The sequence below is a fragment of the Podarcis melisellensis genome (genome assembly GCF_964234715.1).
Source record: "Podarcis melisellensis genome assembly, chromosome: 4".
NCBI lineage: Eukaryota > Metazoa > Chordata > Lepidosauria > Squamata > Lacertidae > Podarcis > Podarcis melisellensis.
The window spans coordinates 85,729,768-85,743,530 of NC_138531.1; the positions used below are offsets into that span (position 1 = coordinate 85,729,768).

The window sequence follows — 13,763 nt, forward strand, 5'->3', positions numbered from 1 at the left end:
AGTGGAATAGACTCCCTCAGGAGGTTGTGGACTCTCCTTCCTTTAAAGCAGAGGTTTTAAAGCAGAGGTTGGATGGCCATCTGCCATGGATGCTTTAGTTGAGATTTCTGCATTGTAGGGGGTTGGAGTAAATGACCCTTGGGTCCCTTCTAACTCTACAATTCTGTGTTTCTATGATTCTCTTGTAATGCCCCTGCTGCCCTCTTCTTTTTCTGCAAAACACAGCTGGCAGTGATAGAATGCAGCCTTGATTCAGTACCATGATTGCAGAGAATTGCAAGTTTCCAAGGCTTGGGCGGTCCTTGCTACATTTCTCAGATTCCTGGCAACCATAAGTTACAGCAGGGAATGAAGGAGGTTGCTTTGGTGGCCAAACCACCATATTTTTCCATCTCTAGGACGCCCCATGTATAAGACCCCTCTATTTTTGGGGACCCAATTTTAAGAAAATGAGGGGAGATGGCCCGGTGGGTGGGAGCGCAGCCTCCCCTGTTTCTGCCACGTGGGGGAAAGGATCCAGGGAGTGCCCGCCATGCGCAGCGGCATTGGGGGAAGTTGCACTCCCGCCAATGAGCTGGCTGGCGGCGTGCAGCTTCCCCCCCCCCATGCAACTGCGGGCAGAAAACACCAACGAGATCGCTCCCCCCTCGCTGCAGCATTGGGGGAAGCCATGCTCCCGTCAACCGGATGGCTGGCGGCGCCCCGCTCTCCCCCCCCCATGCCACTATCCGTGTATTGGACGACCTCAGTTTTTTAATGTGATTTTTGAGTCAAAAAACCTTGTCCAATACACAGAAAAATACGGTAACCATGAGTGGAGCCTCAGCAGTAGCAGATGGTGAAGTCTCTTCATTTACCTTACCTCTGGTCAGTTGCATTGCTGCTGTTTACCAGGAGAGTGAGGTGGTGGCGAGCTCAGCATGGTACCAATTCATCATTAGCTAAGAACTTTAAAGCAGAGTTGGTTTGTTCTCTGATCTCACCAGTTCCCAATATTAGCTGCGCTACTATGCATATGACATTGCAATTGTACAAAAAGCTGCTTAGTGAATTACCGTAAGTATGCATGCTTATATGATGTTTTTATCTGCTTTGCATTTCTGTTTCTGTTTGCTGCCCCTTAGATGTGTGTTTTTGGATTGCAGGTCGAAAGTTTAAGAAGTTCAATAAGCTCAAAGTGCTGAGAGCATTAGATGTTGCACTCCAGCCATCGGTAGCCCTTCCTAAGGACGGCCAAACCCTGGCACAAAGGCTCTCTTTTTCTCCAGCACAAGAAGTCCAGCTTATTCCTCCATTGATCAATGTCTTGGAGAGCATCGAACCGGAAGTGGTCTATGCAGGATATGACAACACACAACCAGAAACCCCAAGTGCTTTGTTGACCAGCCTCAATCAACTATGTGAGAGGCAGCTCCTCTGTGTAGTCAAGTGGTCCAAGTCATTACCAGGTAACGCTTTGGGTAACAGTACCGCTCTGTTCTGCTTTGTTCAGACCTTATCTGGAGAACTGCGTCCAGTTTTGAGAGTCACAGTTTAAGAAGGAAATCGACTAACTAGAATGTGGTCCAGAAGTAGGTGAGAAAGATGAGGAGGGACTTTGAGACCAAGTCCTATAATGAAGGACTGAAAGAATCCGGTATGTTCAGCCTGGGGAAAGGATGCTTAATAGTCATCTTCAAATATTTGATAGAGCAAATTTGTTCTCTGCTGCTTCAGAGGGCAGGATTCAGGCCAGCCTTTTCAAATTACCAGAAAGGGATTCCAACTAAACATTAGGAAGAAATTTGTGATGGTATGGGTTGTTTGACTTGTTAACAATACTGCGCTAAATGAACCAGTTGGCTTGGTATAAGACAATGTAGGTATTGTAAAAATGATAATAACATAATAATAATAAAAATCAGCCGCAATAACACGTAAGATAGATATTAAGTTATCTCATGTGTCCTATCCAGAGCTTTCCCCTACTGCTTTGATATTTAGGTGTATCTTGAATACATTATTATGTCAAAAGGCCTGTGAAGTTGTTTATTTTTTATTTTGATTAGCCATCTTAATGATTATCTGTATTTTTAATTTTGAAGGGTTTAAGGATTTGACACTGTTCACCACCCTGATATTTTTCATGATACGGTGGTAAAGGAATACTTCTATAAATAAATGGTTCAGATGCTTTAATAGGACACCGATAGGATGTTTCACCATATATTTAAAGCACATCCAAAGTATATTTAAACCACAAGGCTTCCCCCAAAGAATTCTGAAAACTGTAGTTTCACACTCACAAAGCACCCTTAACAAACTGCAGTTCCCAGGGTGGTGTGGATCTGCCCTCTGTTCATACTGTCTTCTGCTTAGACAACTCTGTTCCCCTTGCTGTTGTGAAATGAAAAGGAATTCCAGGCATATGATTGGTCCCTGTGAGAACAGGATTCTGCATCCAATTCGCCCATGGTTTGATCCAGCACGTGGCTTGATCTCCTTTTGTTCTCATGGAGGCGGCACATCCGAGGGTTCAGGCAAGTTCATGTGAGGAAAGGCAGGTTAAACATTCATTTAATCCCTTGGAGCAATTCATGGGCAAGGCTTAAATCTAGATCTAATCCCTTGTGACCACATTTCCTTCTAACCAACGAGTTGGTTTTTAAGCATCCATATTATTTTAGCTCAGGTTGAACAGGATAACATCTGGTGAATGGATGTGCTGCTTGTTTGTTGTTTTAAAAAAGTTTATTACATGTATTATTTTAATGAGGGAATATTTCCATATTTTCCCATGCAATAAATTTCCAACATATCTACTTCCCTGACCCAACTGTTGGTTCCTATCGAAAGACAGACTATACAATGGCTATGCAGTACCTCAGGGGTCAGCAACCTGCGGCCCATGGGCCACAAGCAGTCCATGGGGGTCATTTAAATGGCCCATGAGCCACCCACGAACTGAGCCACCTGCTGGGCAAGTCCCCACACGCTGTGCTAAACAGATGCAGCGGGGAGCGGGGACTCACTTCCGCGGTGCAGGAAATCGCATCTGCGCAGACACGATCCAGCCCATGGAGTGATCTCTGCGGGAGTGAACCATCCAGGCGAGGTGAACCCTGCAGTACCTCTCCCACCAGAGATGGCATACTGCTGAATACTAGTTGCTGGAATCGACAAATGGGGACGGTGCCATAGCACTTGGGTCCTGCTTGTGAGCATCCCATAAGGGCATCTCTCTGGCCACTGAGAGAGCAGCATGCTGCACCAGATGGCCTGGTGCTTCTTGCATTCCTATAGCCCTCAGGGCTTCAAACGGGAGACTCCTGTGCCTTTCTCAGCATTGCTTTAATCGTTGTTTCAGCAAGGTGGCTGCGGGGAGAGGAGATGTGTGTTTCTCTTATTTGCTGAGCATATTAATGCAAACCCAGCTTATCCACAGTAAGAAGATTGCATAGGCCAAACCTGCATAATTTGAGACCCTCTGTGCCAGACGCCATCCACCGTACGTGCCTTTGGAAATGAGAAGGGCTGCAAATTCTCTTTTCTCTTAAAATATTTTTTATTAGTTTTTGCATATATTTTCCATACAAAACTTCACATCACATCATCCTCATTTTGGCTATAGCCTGTGACTTCCGACAATGCTGTCTAGTGATTTTCAAATTTGTTATCTGATCTTGCATTTTATTATTATAATTAATGCTTTTAAACTTTGTCTCCTAATTATTTCCTTCGTAAATCATTTTACAATAATTTATATAGTCCTCTTTACAAAACTTCTTGTAAGCGATGTTACATGAATGCAATTGTCTTTCAAATAAGGCATATATTTCTTCCAATCCTTAAGGAAGTCCTGGTCTTTCTGGTCCCGAATTCTCCCAGTCAACTTTGCCAGTTATAATAATAATAATAATTTATTATTTATACCCCGCCCATCTGGCTGAGTTTCCCCAGCCACTCTGGGCGGCTCCCAATCAAGTGTTAAAAACAGTACAACATTAAATATTAAAAACTTTCCTGAACAGGGCTGCCTTCAGATGTCTTTTAAAGATAGGATAGCTGCTTATTTCCTTCACATCTGAAGGGAGGGTGTTCAACAGGGTGGGCGCCACTACCAAGAAGGCCCTCTGCCTGGTTCCCTGTAACCTCACTTCTCGCAATGAGGGAACCGCCAGAAGGTCCTCGGCGCTGGATCTCAGTGTCCAGGCTGAACGATGGGGGTGGAGATGCTCCTTCAGGTATACAGGACCGAGCCGTTCTGCATCCTCCATCAGTTTTATTTGCCACTCCTTCACTGGTAATTCTTCCTGTTTCCGTTGTTGGGCTAATAGTACTCTCGCTACTGTAGTTGCATATAAAAACAAGTTTTTATCCTGTCTATTAATTTCTGTCCTTCAATACCAAGTAAAAATGCTTCTGGTCTTTTCATAAATGTATATTTCGACATTTTCTTCATCTCATTATATATCATTTCCCAGAAGCATTTTACTTTTTTCAAGCCCACCACATATGGTAAAAGGCACCTTTTCACGTTGTTAACCTGCCTCCTCCTCTCCACTTTTCCAGGATTCCGGGGCCTACACATTGATGATCAGATAACCCTTATCCAGTACTCCTGGATGAGCCTAATGGTGTTTGCCATGGGATGGAGGTCTTATAAGCATGTCTGTGGGCAGATGCTGTATTTTGCACCTGACTTAATACTGAATGAGTAAGTAAAGGATTCCAGCTTCTCTTGCGTTATTCACGTGCTCTTGCTCTCTAAACATTGCATGCATTAAGCAATGCCAATTCCAGCTACCTGCAGCGGTAGGTAAATATAGCAGGAGGTTAAAATAGATGCAGTATTTTAGAAGCCTGGGTGAATAAAAATGTTTCCACCTGGTTCCAAAAGAAAATAAGGACCGGCTTGCCAAAATGTTAATTGCCAGGAATTGGAAAGGGGCTACGTTACCAACAAAGGCAGACTGGCAAAATAAGCTGTGTGAGTATCTGTAATTGGCTAAAATGACACCGATAATTAGACAACAATCAAACCAAAAACTTTTTAAAAGAGTGGGAAAGTGGGAAAGAATATCTGGCAAAATATTGTTCCCAAATCAAACCCTTGATATGTATTGAATAAATTTCGCAAAGTAAAAATTCAGATAGGTAAGTTATTTATTGTGTGTAAATGAGATAATAATCAACACAATTGAAAAGAAAATAGGATAGAAGAAGCTGCAGTGAGGTGGTAGGAAGTCATGGGTGAAGAAATGTGGATACTGTTTGGATTTGTTTTATATTTAATATATGTTAAAGTATGGATTGGAATATGTAACTGTCTAATGAAAGAAAATTAAATTTAAAAAATTGAATGTAAAAAAGAAAAGAAGAAAAAGGAAAGAAAAGAAGGACCAGGTGAATATTTTTGATGTGGTGAGTTCCATAAATGTGGCACCATGAGTGGAAAGGTCCCATCTCTGATCACCACCCACATTTCTTCTATTGGAGGGTGAACATGGAGCAGCTGATCGGAGACTGATGCTAATAAATAGGTTCATGCTCCCAAATAGTTTAAGGGTGTATAGGTTAAAACCAGCATTTTGAATTGTGCTTGGACCAGAAGCTACTTCAGGTGTTCTCAGACTTGCATGATACCTTCTATAAGACCAGACCCAAATAAAACAGGTGCTGTTGTTGGGTTTTGCACTAATTGCCGTTTCTGAACAGTCTTCAAAGGCAGCCCCACATATAGTGCATGGCAGCAGTCAATGCAAGATGCTGGCAGTGCATGCAAGACTCTCTCTGTCCAGGAGGGGTCACAGCTGGCGATGGTGATGATGGGTGCTTCAAAACCCAAAGGCCACATGGACCTTTAAAGATAAGACTAATCTGATGGTTCCTTTAGACTGTGAGCCTGATCTTTCAAGGGGAATGCAACTCCATGCAGTCCAGATGGAGCCATCCGTAGTACTTCCATCAAATCTGGATTGAGCTTCAGTTCATTGGCTTTCTTCCAATCCATTTTTGATTGGAGGAGGGAATAGCCAAGAATTACACATGGGTGACTGAGACCAAAAGAGTGTATAAAGTGACTGAGTCAATTCATGGCAGAATTGAGATTTGAATGGTAATTGTCACAAACACTTTGCTTGAGAGTTCACAACCTTCACATACCCATACTGGGTTTTGGAGGGGCTATATCAGTTAGTTGTTTTACTTACCGATCATCAGATTTTAATGCTTATCACTTATTTCCAGTCATATGCTATAGCATCGGCACATGAGATATTTGACACTGTGTTGTTTTATACTGCTGCAAAATAAAATTGGCAAAATAAAATTATTTTTTTAAAGCGACGACTTTGTGGCTTCCAAGCTCACCCTCACACACACACACACACACCCTTCTTTTTTTTAAAATCTTTTTTATTGAGTTTTCTTTGCAGCTAACAAAGAACATTACAAAAATCAGCAAAACAAAGAAGTAAAAACGAAAAACACATACACCCAGAAAAAAGAAAACAAAAATCTCAGTAAGGCACAAAAAACATAAGATAAAAAAGAAACACAGCATACAAAAAAACAAACAAACAAGAAACAAGAGAAATGCCAATAGACATTTCCGACATACAAGTTGACTTCCTTCCCTACTGGATTCGAGTTTCTTACTTAGAGACTCCCTTTTCTACAGCTGGTATTGTTACTGGTTTTAAAACATCGTAAGTTTCATAATAGACCTGCTATAGTTGTTAAGTTTTTATAATTTCTTTCTGTATAAGTCATAAATTTATTCCAATCATCAATAAACTTTGTATTTCTTTGGTTTCTAATTTTTTGGGTCATTCTAGCTAATTCAACAAATTCAAATAGTTTGGCTTGCCACTCCCTCACTGTTGGTATATTTGTACTTTTCCAATTTTGTGCAATTAGTATTCTGGCCGCTGCTGTCGAATATTGAAATCCTAATAAGAAGGCTTCTGGTCTTTTTACGAAGGTGTATTTAAATATTTTTTTTAACTCGTTATAAATTAAATCCCAAAATTTCTTCACCTCCTCACACGTCCACCACATGTGGAAAAAATTGCCTTCTTTTGTTTTACACTTCCAGCAGGCCTTATTACCCGTCTTATACATCTTATTTAACTTAGCTGGTGTTATATACCACCTATACATCATCTTTTGTACATTTTCTCTTATTGTGATGCTCACTGTAAATTTTATTCCATTTTTCCATAATTTTGACCATTTTTCGTATTCTATATTATGCCCCAGGTCCATTGCCCATTGCCCATTTTATCATTAAGATCACGAAGAAAATAAAATATTTGGGAATCTGGATTACTCCAAGAAATATAAATTTAATTCAGGACAACTACTCAACAACGTGGAGGGAAATTAAAAAAGATTTGGATGTCTGGAACAGAGTCAAACTCTCGTGGATAGGAAGAATGGAGGCTATAAAAATGAATATACTCCCAAGAATGTTGTTTCTGTTCCAAAACATACCAGTTCTTAAAGGCTCCAAAATATTCAAAGATTGGCAAAAAACACTCTCGAAATTTATTTGGAATGTGAGAAGGCCAAGGATTAAATATAAATTACTTACGGATCGAAAGGAAAGAGGGGGTTTTTCGGTCCCGAATTTAAAATTGTATTTCGAAGCCGCCTGCCTTTGTTGGACCAAAGACTGGATAACTTTGGAAAATACAGACCTATTAGATTTAGAAGGATTCAACAATAGGTACGGCTGGCACACTTACTTATGGCCAAATAAAGAAAAAATACACAAAGATTTTACAAGTCACATTATTAGAGGCCCATTATATGACGTTTGGGAGAGAAACAAAAAAATGTTGGAATGGAAAACACCGTGGTGGTTGTCCCCAATAGAGATTTTAACAATTAAAAAAATAAATATGGAAGGACAGAGATTGACTTATGAAGACTTACTGACGAGATCCGAAGGCGGCTGGATATTAAGACCATATGAAGAACTGAAAGGAAATCTAACAGGCTGGCTACAATATCATCAAATAAATGCAAGATGGACGGAAGATAAAAAAGTAGGAATAAATGAAAAGAAGTCCAAATTTCAAATAGAAATAATAGAGAGTAAAACCAAGCTGTTGTCCAAAATGTATGGTATACTATTGGAGTGGGACACTAAGGATGAGGAAATCAAGGAGGTTATCACACACACCCTTCTTGAAGGGCTAACTTTTTATTTTATTTTTATCTGTATGGCAACAAACTTGTTAGTAAGAAAAAGTCATGATCCAGCACACTCGGTTCCAAGGTTTGTACATGGAATAATCATGGACTTAGCATTCATTTATTTAAGTTTCTTTCTTTGTTTTCTGGGTACAAGACAGAGGATGAAGGACTCATCATTCTATTCACTGTGCCTGACTATGTGGCAAATTCCCCAGGAGTTTGTCAAGCTGCAAGTAAGCAGCGAAGAGTATCTCTGCATGAAAGCCTTGCTCCTTCTCAATACAAGTAAGACACAGCTTCTTCTTCTTCTTCTTCTTCTTCTTCTTCTTCTTCTTCTTCTTCTTCTTCCTCTTCCTCTTCCTCTTCCTCTTCCTCTTCCTCAAATGGCTCCATCCAGCTGCCAGGGTGAAAACAAAAAGCTGAATTTTCAAGGACCGCAGGGACATAACTTAACGGTTAGGGACTGTAGCTCAGAGGTGATTCCTAGCAAGTGGTATTCTGAGGTATACTGCCCTTGGCGCTGGAGGCAGGACAGAGGCATCATGGCTAGTGCCCGTTGATAGCTTTATCCTTCATGAATGTGTCTAGTTCCCTTTTAAAGCCATCCAAGTTAGTAGCCATCACTACATCGCAGAAGTGGGCAAGGAAGCAGTTTCCTGTTTCTGGTGCATAGCCTTTTCTGTGCCAATTGGCCCTTAAACACATGAGGATGAGCACACAAGTGTGAATAAGAGTAAAGCATTAGGAGGGGAATCTCCCCCCCCCATCAGCCTCACCCATCATGCAAATCTCCCCAGCCTCCAGTTGCTACCCACCGCCCAAACTCTGATCAAACATGGTTAATTTGGTGACGAACTTTGAGTTTGGATATCTGCTTCAGAGGGGCATGGTGGCGCTGTGGCCTAAACCACTGAGCCTCTTGGGCTTGCTGATCAGAAGGTCGGTGGTTCGGTCCCAGCTCCTGTCAACCTAGCAGTTCGAAAGCACATAGTAGTGCAAGTAGATAAATAGGTACCACTCTGGCGGGAAGGTAAACGGTGTTTCCGTGCGCTGCTCTGGTTTTGGTGTTCCGTTGCGCCAGAAGCGGCTTAGTCATGCTGGCCACATGACCCAGAAAAACTGTCTGCGGACAAACACCGGCTCCCTCAACCTGTAAAACGAGATGAGTGCCACAACCCCAGAGTCATCTGTGACAAGACTTAACTGTTAGAGGTCCTTTACCTTTTTTTATCTGCTTCAAACTCTGTCCAACATACCCAGGTAACTTTGTGAATCTGTACAACCCCTGAGAGAGGATGAGAATGCGCTTTTTGCTTTATTTCAGAATTTGAGCAACAGGGGGCGGGGAGACAAAGCAAAACAATGTGTGTTGTCTTTCCCTCCCTCTTTCAGTTCCATTGGAAGGTCTCAGAAGCCAAAGCCAGTTTGAGGAGATGAGAACAAACTACATCAGAGAGCTGGTCAAGGCAATCGGGCTGCGGCAGAAAGGGGTCGTGGCTAGTTCGCAACGCTTCTATCAGCTGACGAAACTTATGGACTCCATGCACGATGTAAGTTTATTTCAGCAATCCGTAAGATTATCTTACTGTTACACACTTACTGTTACAGTGAAAGACTCCAAGGCTTCGAAGCTCCTGCCCAGGGTTCATTTACCTTGGAATGAAGGTCAGCTGAGACTGTTTTGTCTTTAGGATATATGCTGTCACCGTATTTTTCGCTCTATAGGACGCACCTGACCATAGGACGCACCTTGTTTTAGAGGGGGAGAACAGGGAAAAAGAATTCTCCCCCTCTCTGCTCAGCGCCCCTTCAGCGAAGCGGCAGGAGAAACGGAGCCCCTTCCATTTCTCCTCCCGCTTCACTGAAGGGGCACTGCGCAGCTCTCCCTCTCTGCTGAAGCCAGGAGAGTCTTGCTCTCCCGGCTTCAGCAAAAGGAACCCGAAGCCTATGGAGCACAGCACGAGTTCCCGCTGTGCTCCAAAGGCTTCAGGCGGCTATCCCTGAAGCCTGGAGAGCGAGAGGGGTCGGTGCGCACTGACCCCTCTCACTCTCCAGACTTCAGTGAAAGCAACGCGAAGCCTCCACAGCATGGAGGGAGCGCTCCCTCTGCGCTTCGGAGACTTCGCATTGCTATCGCTGAAGCCAAGGAGCCTGCATTCGCTCTATAGGATGCACACACATTTCCCCTTAATGTTTAGAGGGGAGAAAGTGCATCCTATAGAGCGGAAAATATAGTATTTACACAATTATGTGTCTTCACCCCGCCCCCCCAAAGAAATCTGAAGCCGAGCTTAGAATAGCAATGTGCGTATATATATGCAATTATGCAATCATTTTCTCCTTGCTAGTGGGGTGGAGAGGAAATTAGGCTTGAGCTCTCACTTAAAGGCAAACCAACTTAATTTGCACTTTCTGAAACAATAGGAGCTATGAAACATAGCCAGCCTTCGAAATCTACACTCCCCCCCCCCCAAATTCTTCAATGCATTTCTCTAACCCAGTAATAATGTGCACAGATATGCATGTATTGGGGGAAAGTGTACATAAAATACATGAAAATAACACAAAAATGCATTATTTTAGGGGAAATGGCTTTGCACAAATGCGTACATTAGGAAAAAAATGTGTACAAACCTGTGTATATTTAAGGATCAATTTGCACTAAAATGCCAGTGAATTTTCATGAGGATTTGAAAGAAATACCCTGTAAACTGGGGTAGAAATGTGGAGAATTAAGATGGGGTGGGTGGGTTGAGAAACTGAGGGAAAGTGAAACTCACAGATTGGCCCATTCCCAACTCAATCACTGGGTCTCATTCTCACATTGCCACAGTAGCTTAGTGGTCACCTAGAAATATTCACCTGTCATTTTGTCTCCCGCCGTGAAGTGGGATGAGGATGAGATTGTGAGAAGCAGGGAAGATGAGAGAGAAAATATAACTTCCTGCACTGCACACAGCTTCATAAGTATCGGGCAATTATGGGATGTGGGGGGAGGCAGAGTGAAGAACAACGTACATTGTTTGGATAATTTATTGATTTTTTAAATTATTGATTTTCTTGTAAAAAATTAAAAAATACAGCTTGTGAAACAACTCCATCTCTACTGCTTGAATACTTTCCTCCAATCTCGGGCGCTGAGTGTAGACTTTCCGGAGATGATGTCGGAAGTGATCGCTGCCCAACTACCCAAGATTCTGGCAGGCATGGTGAAGCCTCTCCTCTTTCATAAAAAGTGAAATGCTGTCTCTCTTGGCTGCCTCTAACCTCTCCCCCCTCCCAGCCCCATCTCTCATTGGCAGAGATAACACCCAGCAAATGTACATTTTTAAAAAAATTGTGGGAGTTGGTTCAGGGTTTGGGATTTTGCAGTGCCAGGGTTTTTAGCCCGTGTCCGACACCTGCGAGTTTATTTCTTCAAATCTGCAAATGCTCCACAAATGTTCTTACGGTAAAACTTTCTCCTATTACTATTCTTTTACAACAGGTTTTTCTTGGGGGGAGGGGGGGTATCATGACCAATATTTGTCATAAGAAATGTTTTATAATAGGCCTGATTGAATTTCTCCCGAGGAATAAACAAGAGATCAGTTTTGTTTCGTTGTTTTCTGAGAACGGAAAGTTACCTTGTACATTTCCCCTCTTCATAATATTCATTTTTAAATTTCTGCAATGTAGTAAGGTTTTAGCTTTTAATACATTTGTGCGAGCACGTGGCTATATGTGTATATGTATATAAAATGCAAAGAATGTGTTGAAAATAAAATATAAATTGTCTTCTACCTTGGGAAATGTATTCTTTCTCTACTTTGAAATTTATCTTGCTGGTCAGGGGGTGGGGGTGATTTTTTTTTACAGCAGCCCAGAGAAAACATGAGGGTACTTTCACATATTAGGATTATTTAGGTTCTTGGTTCAATTGTGGCTGTGCTGGTCAGAATCAACGGTAGCACCAGTGATTATTTGGGTGGGGTGGGGTGTAATCTCCCAATCAATCTCCCACCCCAGGGAACTCTGGGAATTGTACCTCTGTGAGGTGAATAGGGGTCTTCTAACAACTCTCAGCACCCTTAACAAACTACAGTTCCCAGGATTCTTTGGGGGAAGCCACGAGAATTTAAAGTGATATCACACATCAAACAATTGTACATCAAGTACATCAAACAATTGAGGCAGAAACGGCTCTTAACAGCAAGCAAATCTCTAGCAACCAAAATCTGAGGTTAGGAAGAAATGTATTTTTTTAAAGGATTCTTTATTATAATACTTTAATTATCATATGTACAAACACTGCCAAATCCTATAACATAAACCGGGCACATTTTGAGACAAAGGTCTGCATTGGTGGCCTAATATAGCATGGGCTAAACACGATCATTCTGTAACAGACAAAAAAGTTTAATGGGTTGGCACTTCTAGAAAGAAAGAAAAAGCAAGATGAGGCTTACCACCAAGTGTGGAAAACTCCAGGGGCGGGGGCAAAACTATTCCACTCTGGCCCTCCATTGTCCCGGATAAACTGACCAATTTCCAGCAAACACTAATTAAAAATAAGCATTTGCTTTCACAAAGCCCAAACTCAAAAATAAGCTCCCTAAGACTCTTTGATGTAACCACCCATGCAAACTTCCTCAGGCCAGTTAATCTACCCTACACACACCCTATACAAATTCAACACCTTTGTCTAAAGGAGCTTCATCAACCTGGTGCCCTCGGGGTGTTTTGAACTGCAACTCCCCAAAAATTCAGGTGCAGGCTGAATTTTTGTAGTCCAAAAACATCTGGCAGGCGCCAAGTTGGGGATGACTCAAAGCTTCTGGTGAAGTCATGGAGTCTTGCAAAGGTTAGTTTTGAGGTTGGGGGTTTGTGAAGGTGGGCTTTCATTTTGTTTCATTATGGTGAATAATTCTGTCTTTATTTAGATTTTGTTCAAACCTACCTCCCCTCCGCTTATAGCAGACCAGGAGGGGTTTGGCTTTTGGTCACTAAGCAGACCAGCTCTTCCTTCTGGCAAGCAGCTGACTTGCATTGCCATCCCTCTGGCTGAGGGAGTCTCTGTCTGCTGCCCCCAATAACTGAAGCCTTCCCCGTTTCCCCAGCTCAGAAACATGTGGAAATACTGTCATGCGAAGCCTAAACCGTCAGCCTTATTAAGATTTATTGGCTTTTGCTGCTTTGTGTCAGGATGACCTAGTATCAAGCACAGGGTTTGCTTTTAATTTAATTCTTCTCCCCCCCCCCAAGCCCTGCGCCTTTCTTCAAATGGAAAGAATAAAACATGTTCTAAGGCTGCTAAAAGAGCAAGCATGTTCTTTATTTGTGGCCTCTTTTCAGCTAAAGGTCTCTAGCATCTGTGGTGACCTGTACTTTGGATCCATAGTATGGATTGTTAAAAGGAGAGGCAAAAAGCAAAAACACAGAAGCGAGGGGGGGGTGCTTCACTGTCAACGCCGTTGCTGATTTTTCAGATTTTTTCTGGCTGAAGTCAAGCCGAAGACTTTTCAAATGGAGGAGAGGTTTATCAATGGCTATTAGCTGGTGCTGTTTTTCTAGAGAAAGGTGCTGGAACTCACCAGGAA

At 42.2% G+C, this 13,763-nt stretch overlaps 1 protein-coding gene across 1 annotated transcript in view; it reads left to right on the forward strand.

The window, feature by feature from the left end:
• PGR (progesterone receptor) overlaps positions 1-11,966 on the forward strand; it is a 59,233-nt gene extending 47,267 nt beyond the window's left edge. Inside the window, exons 4-8 of the mRNA XM_081909665.1 lie at positions 1,146-1,448; positions 4,552-4,696; positions 8,339-8,469; positions 9,577-9,734; positions 11,268-11,966. Coding sequence (XP_081765791.1) covers positions 1,146-1,448; positions 4,552-4,696; positions 8,339-8,469; positions 9,577-9,734; positions 11,268-11,423 — 893 coding nt within the window. The 3' untranslated portion in view covers positions 11,424-11,966. The remainder of the gene's footprint in view (positions 1-1,145; positions 1,449-4,551; positions 4,697-8,338; positions 8,470-9,576; positions 9,735-11,267) is intronic.
• The last annotated feature ends 1,797 nt before the right edge of the window (positions 11,967-13,763 follow it).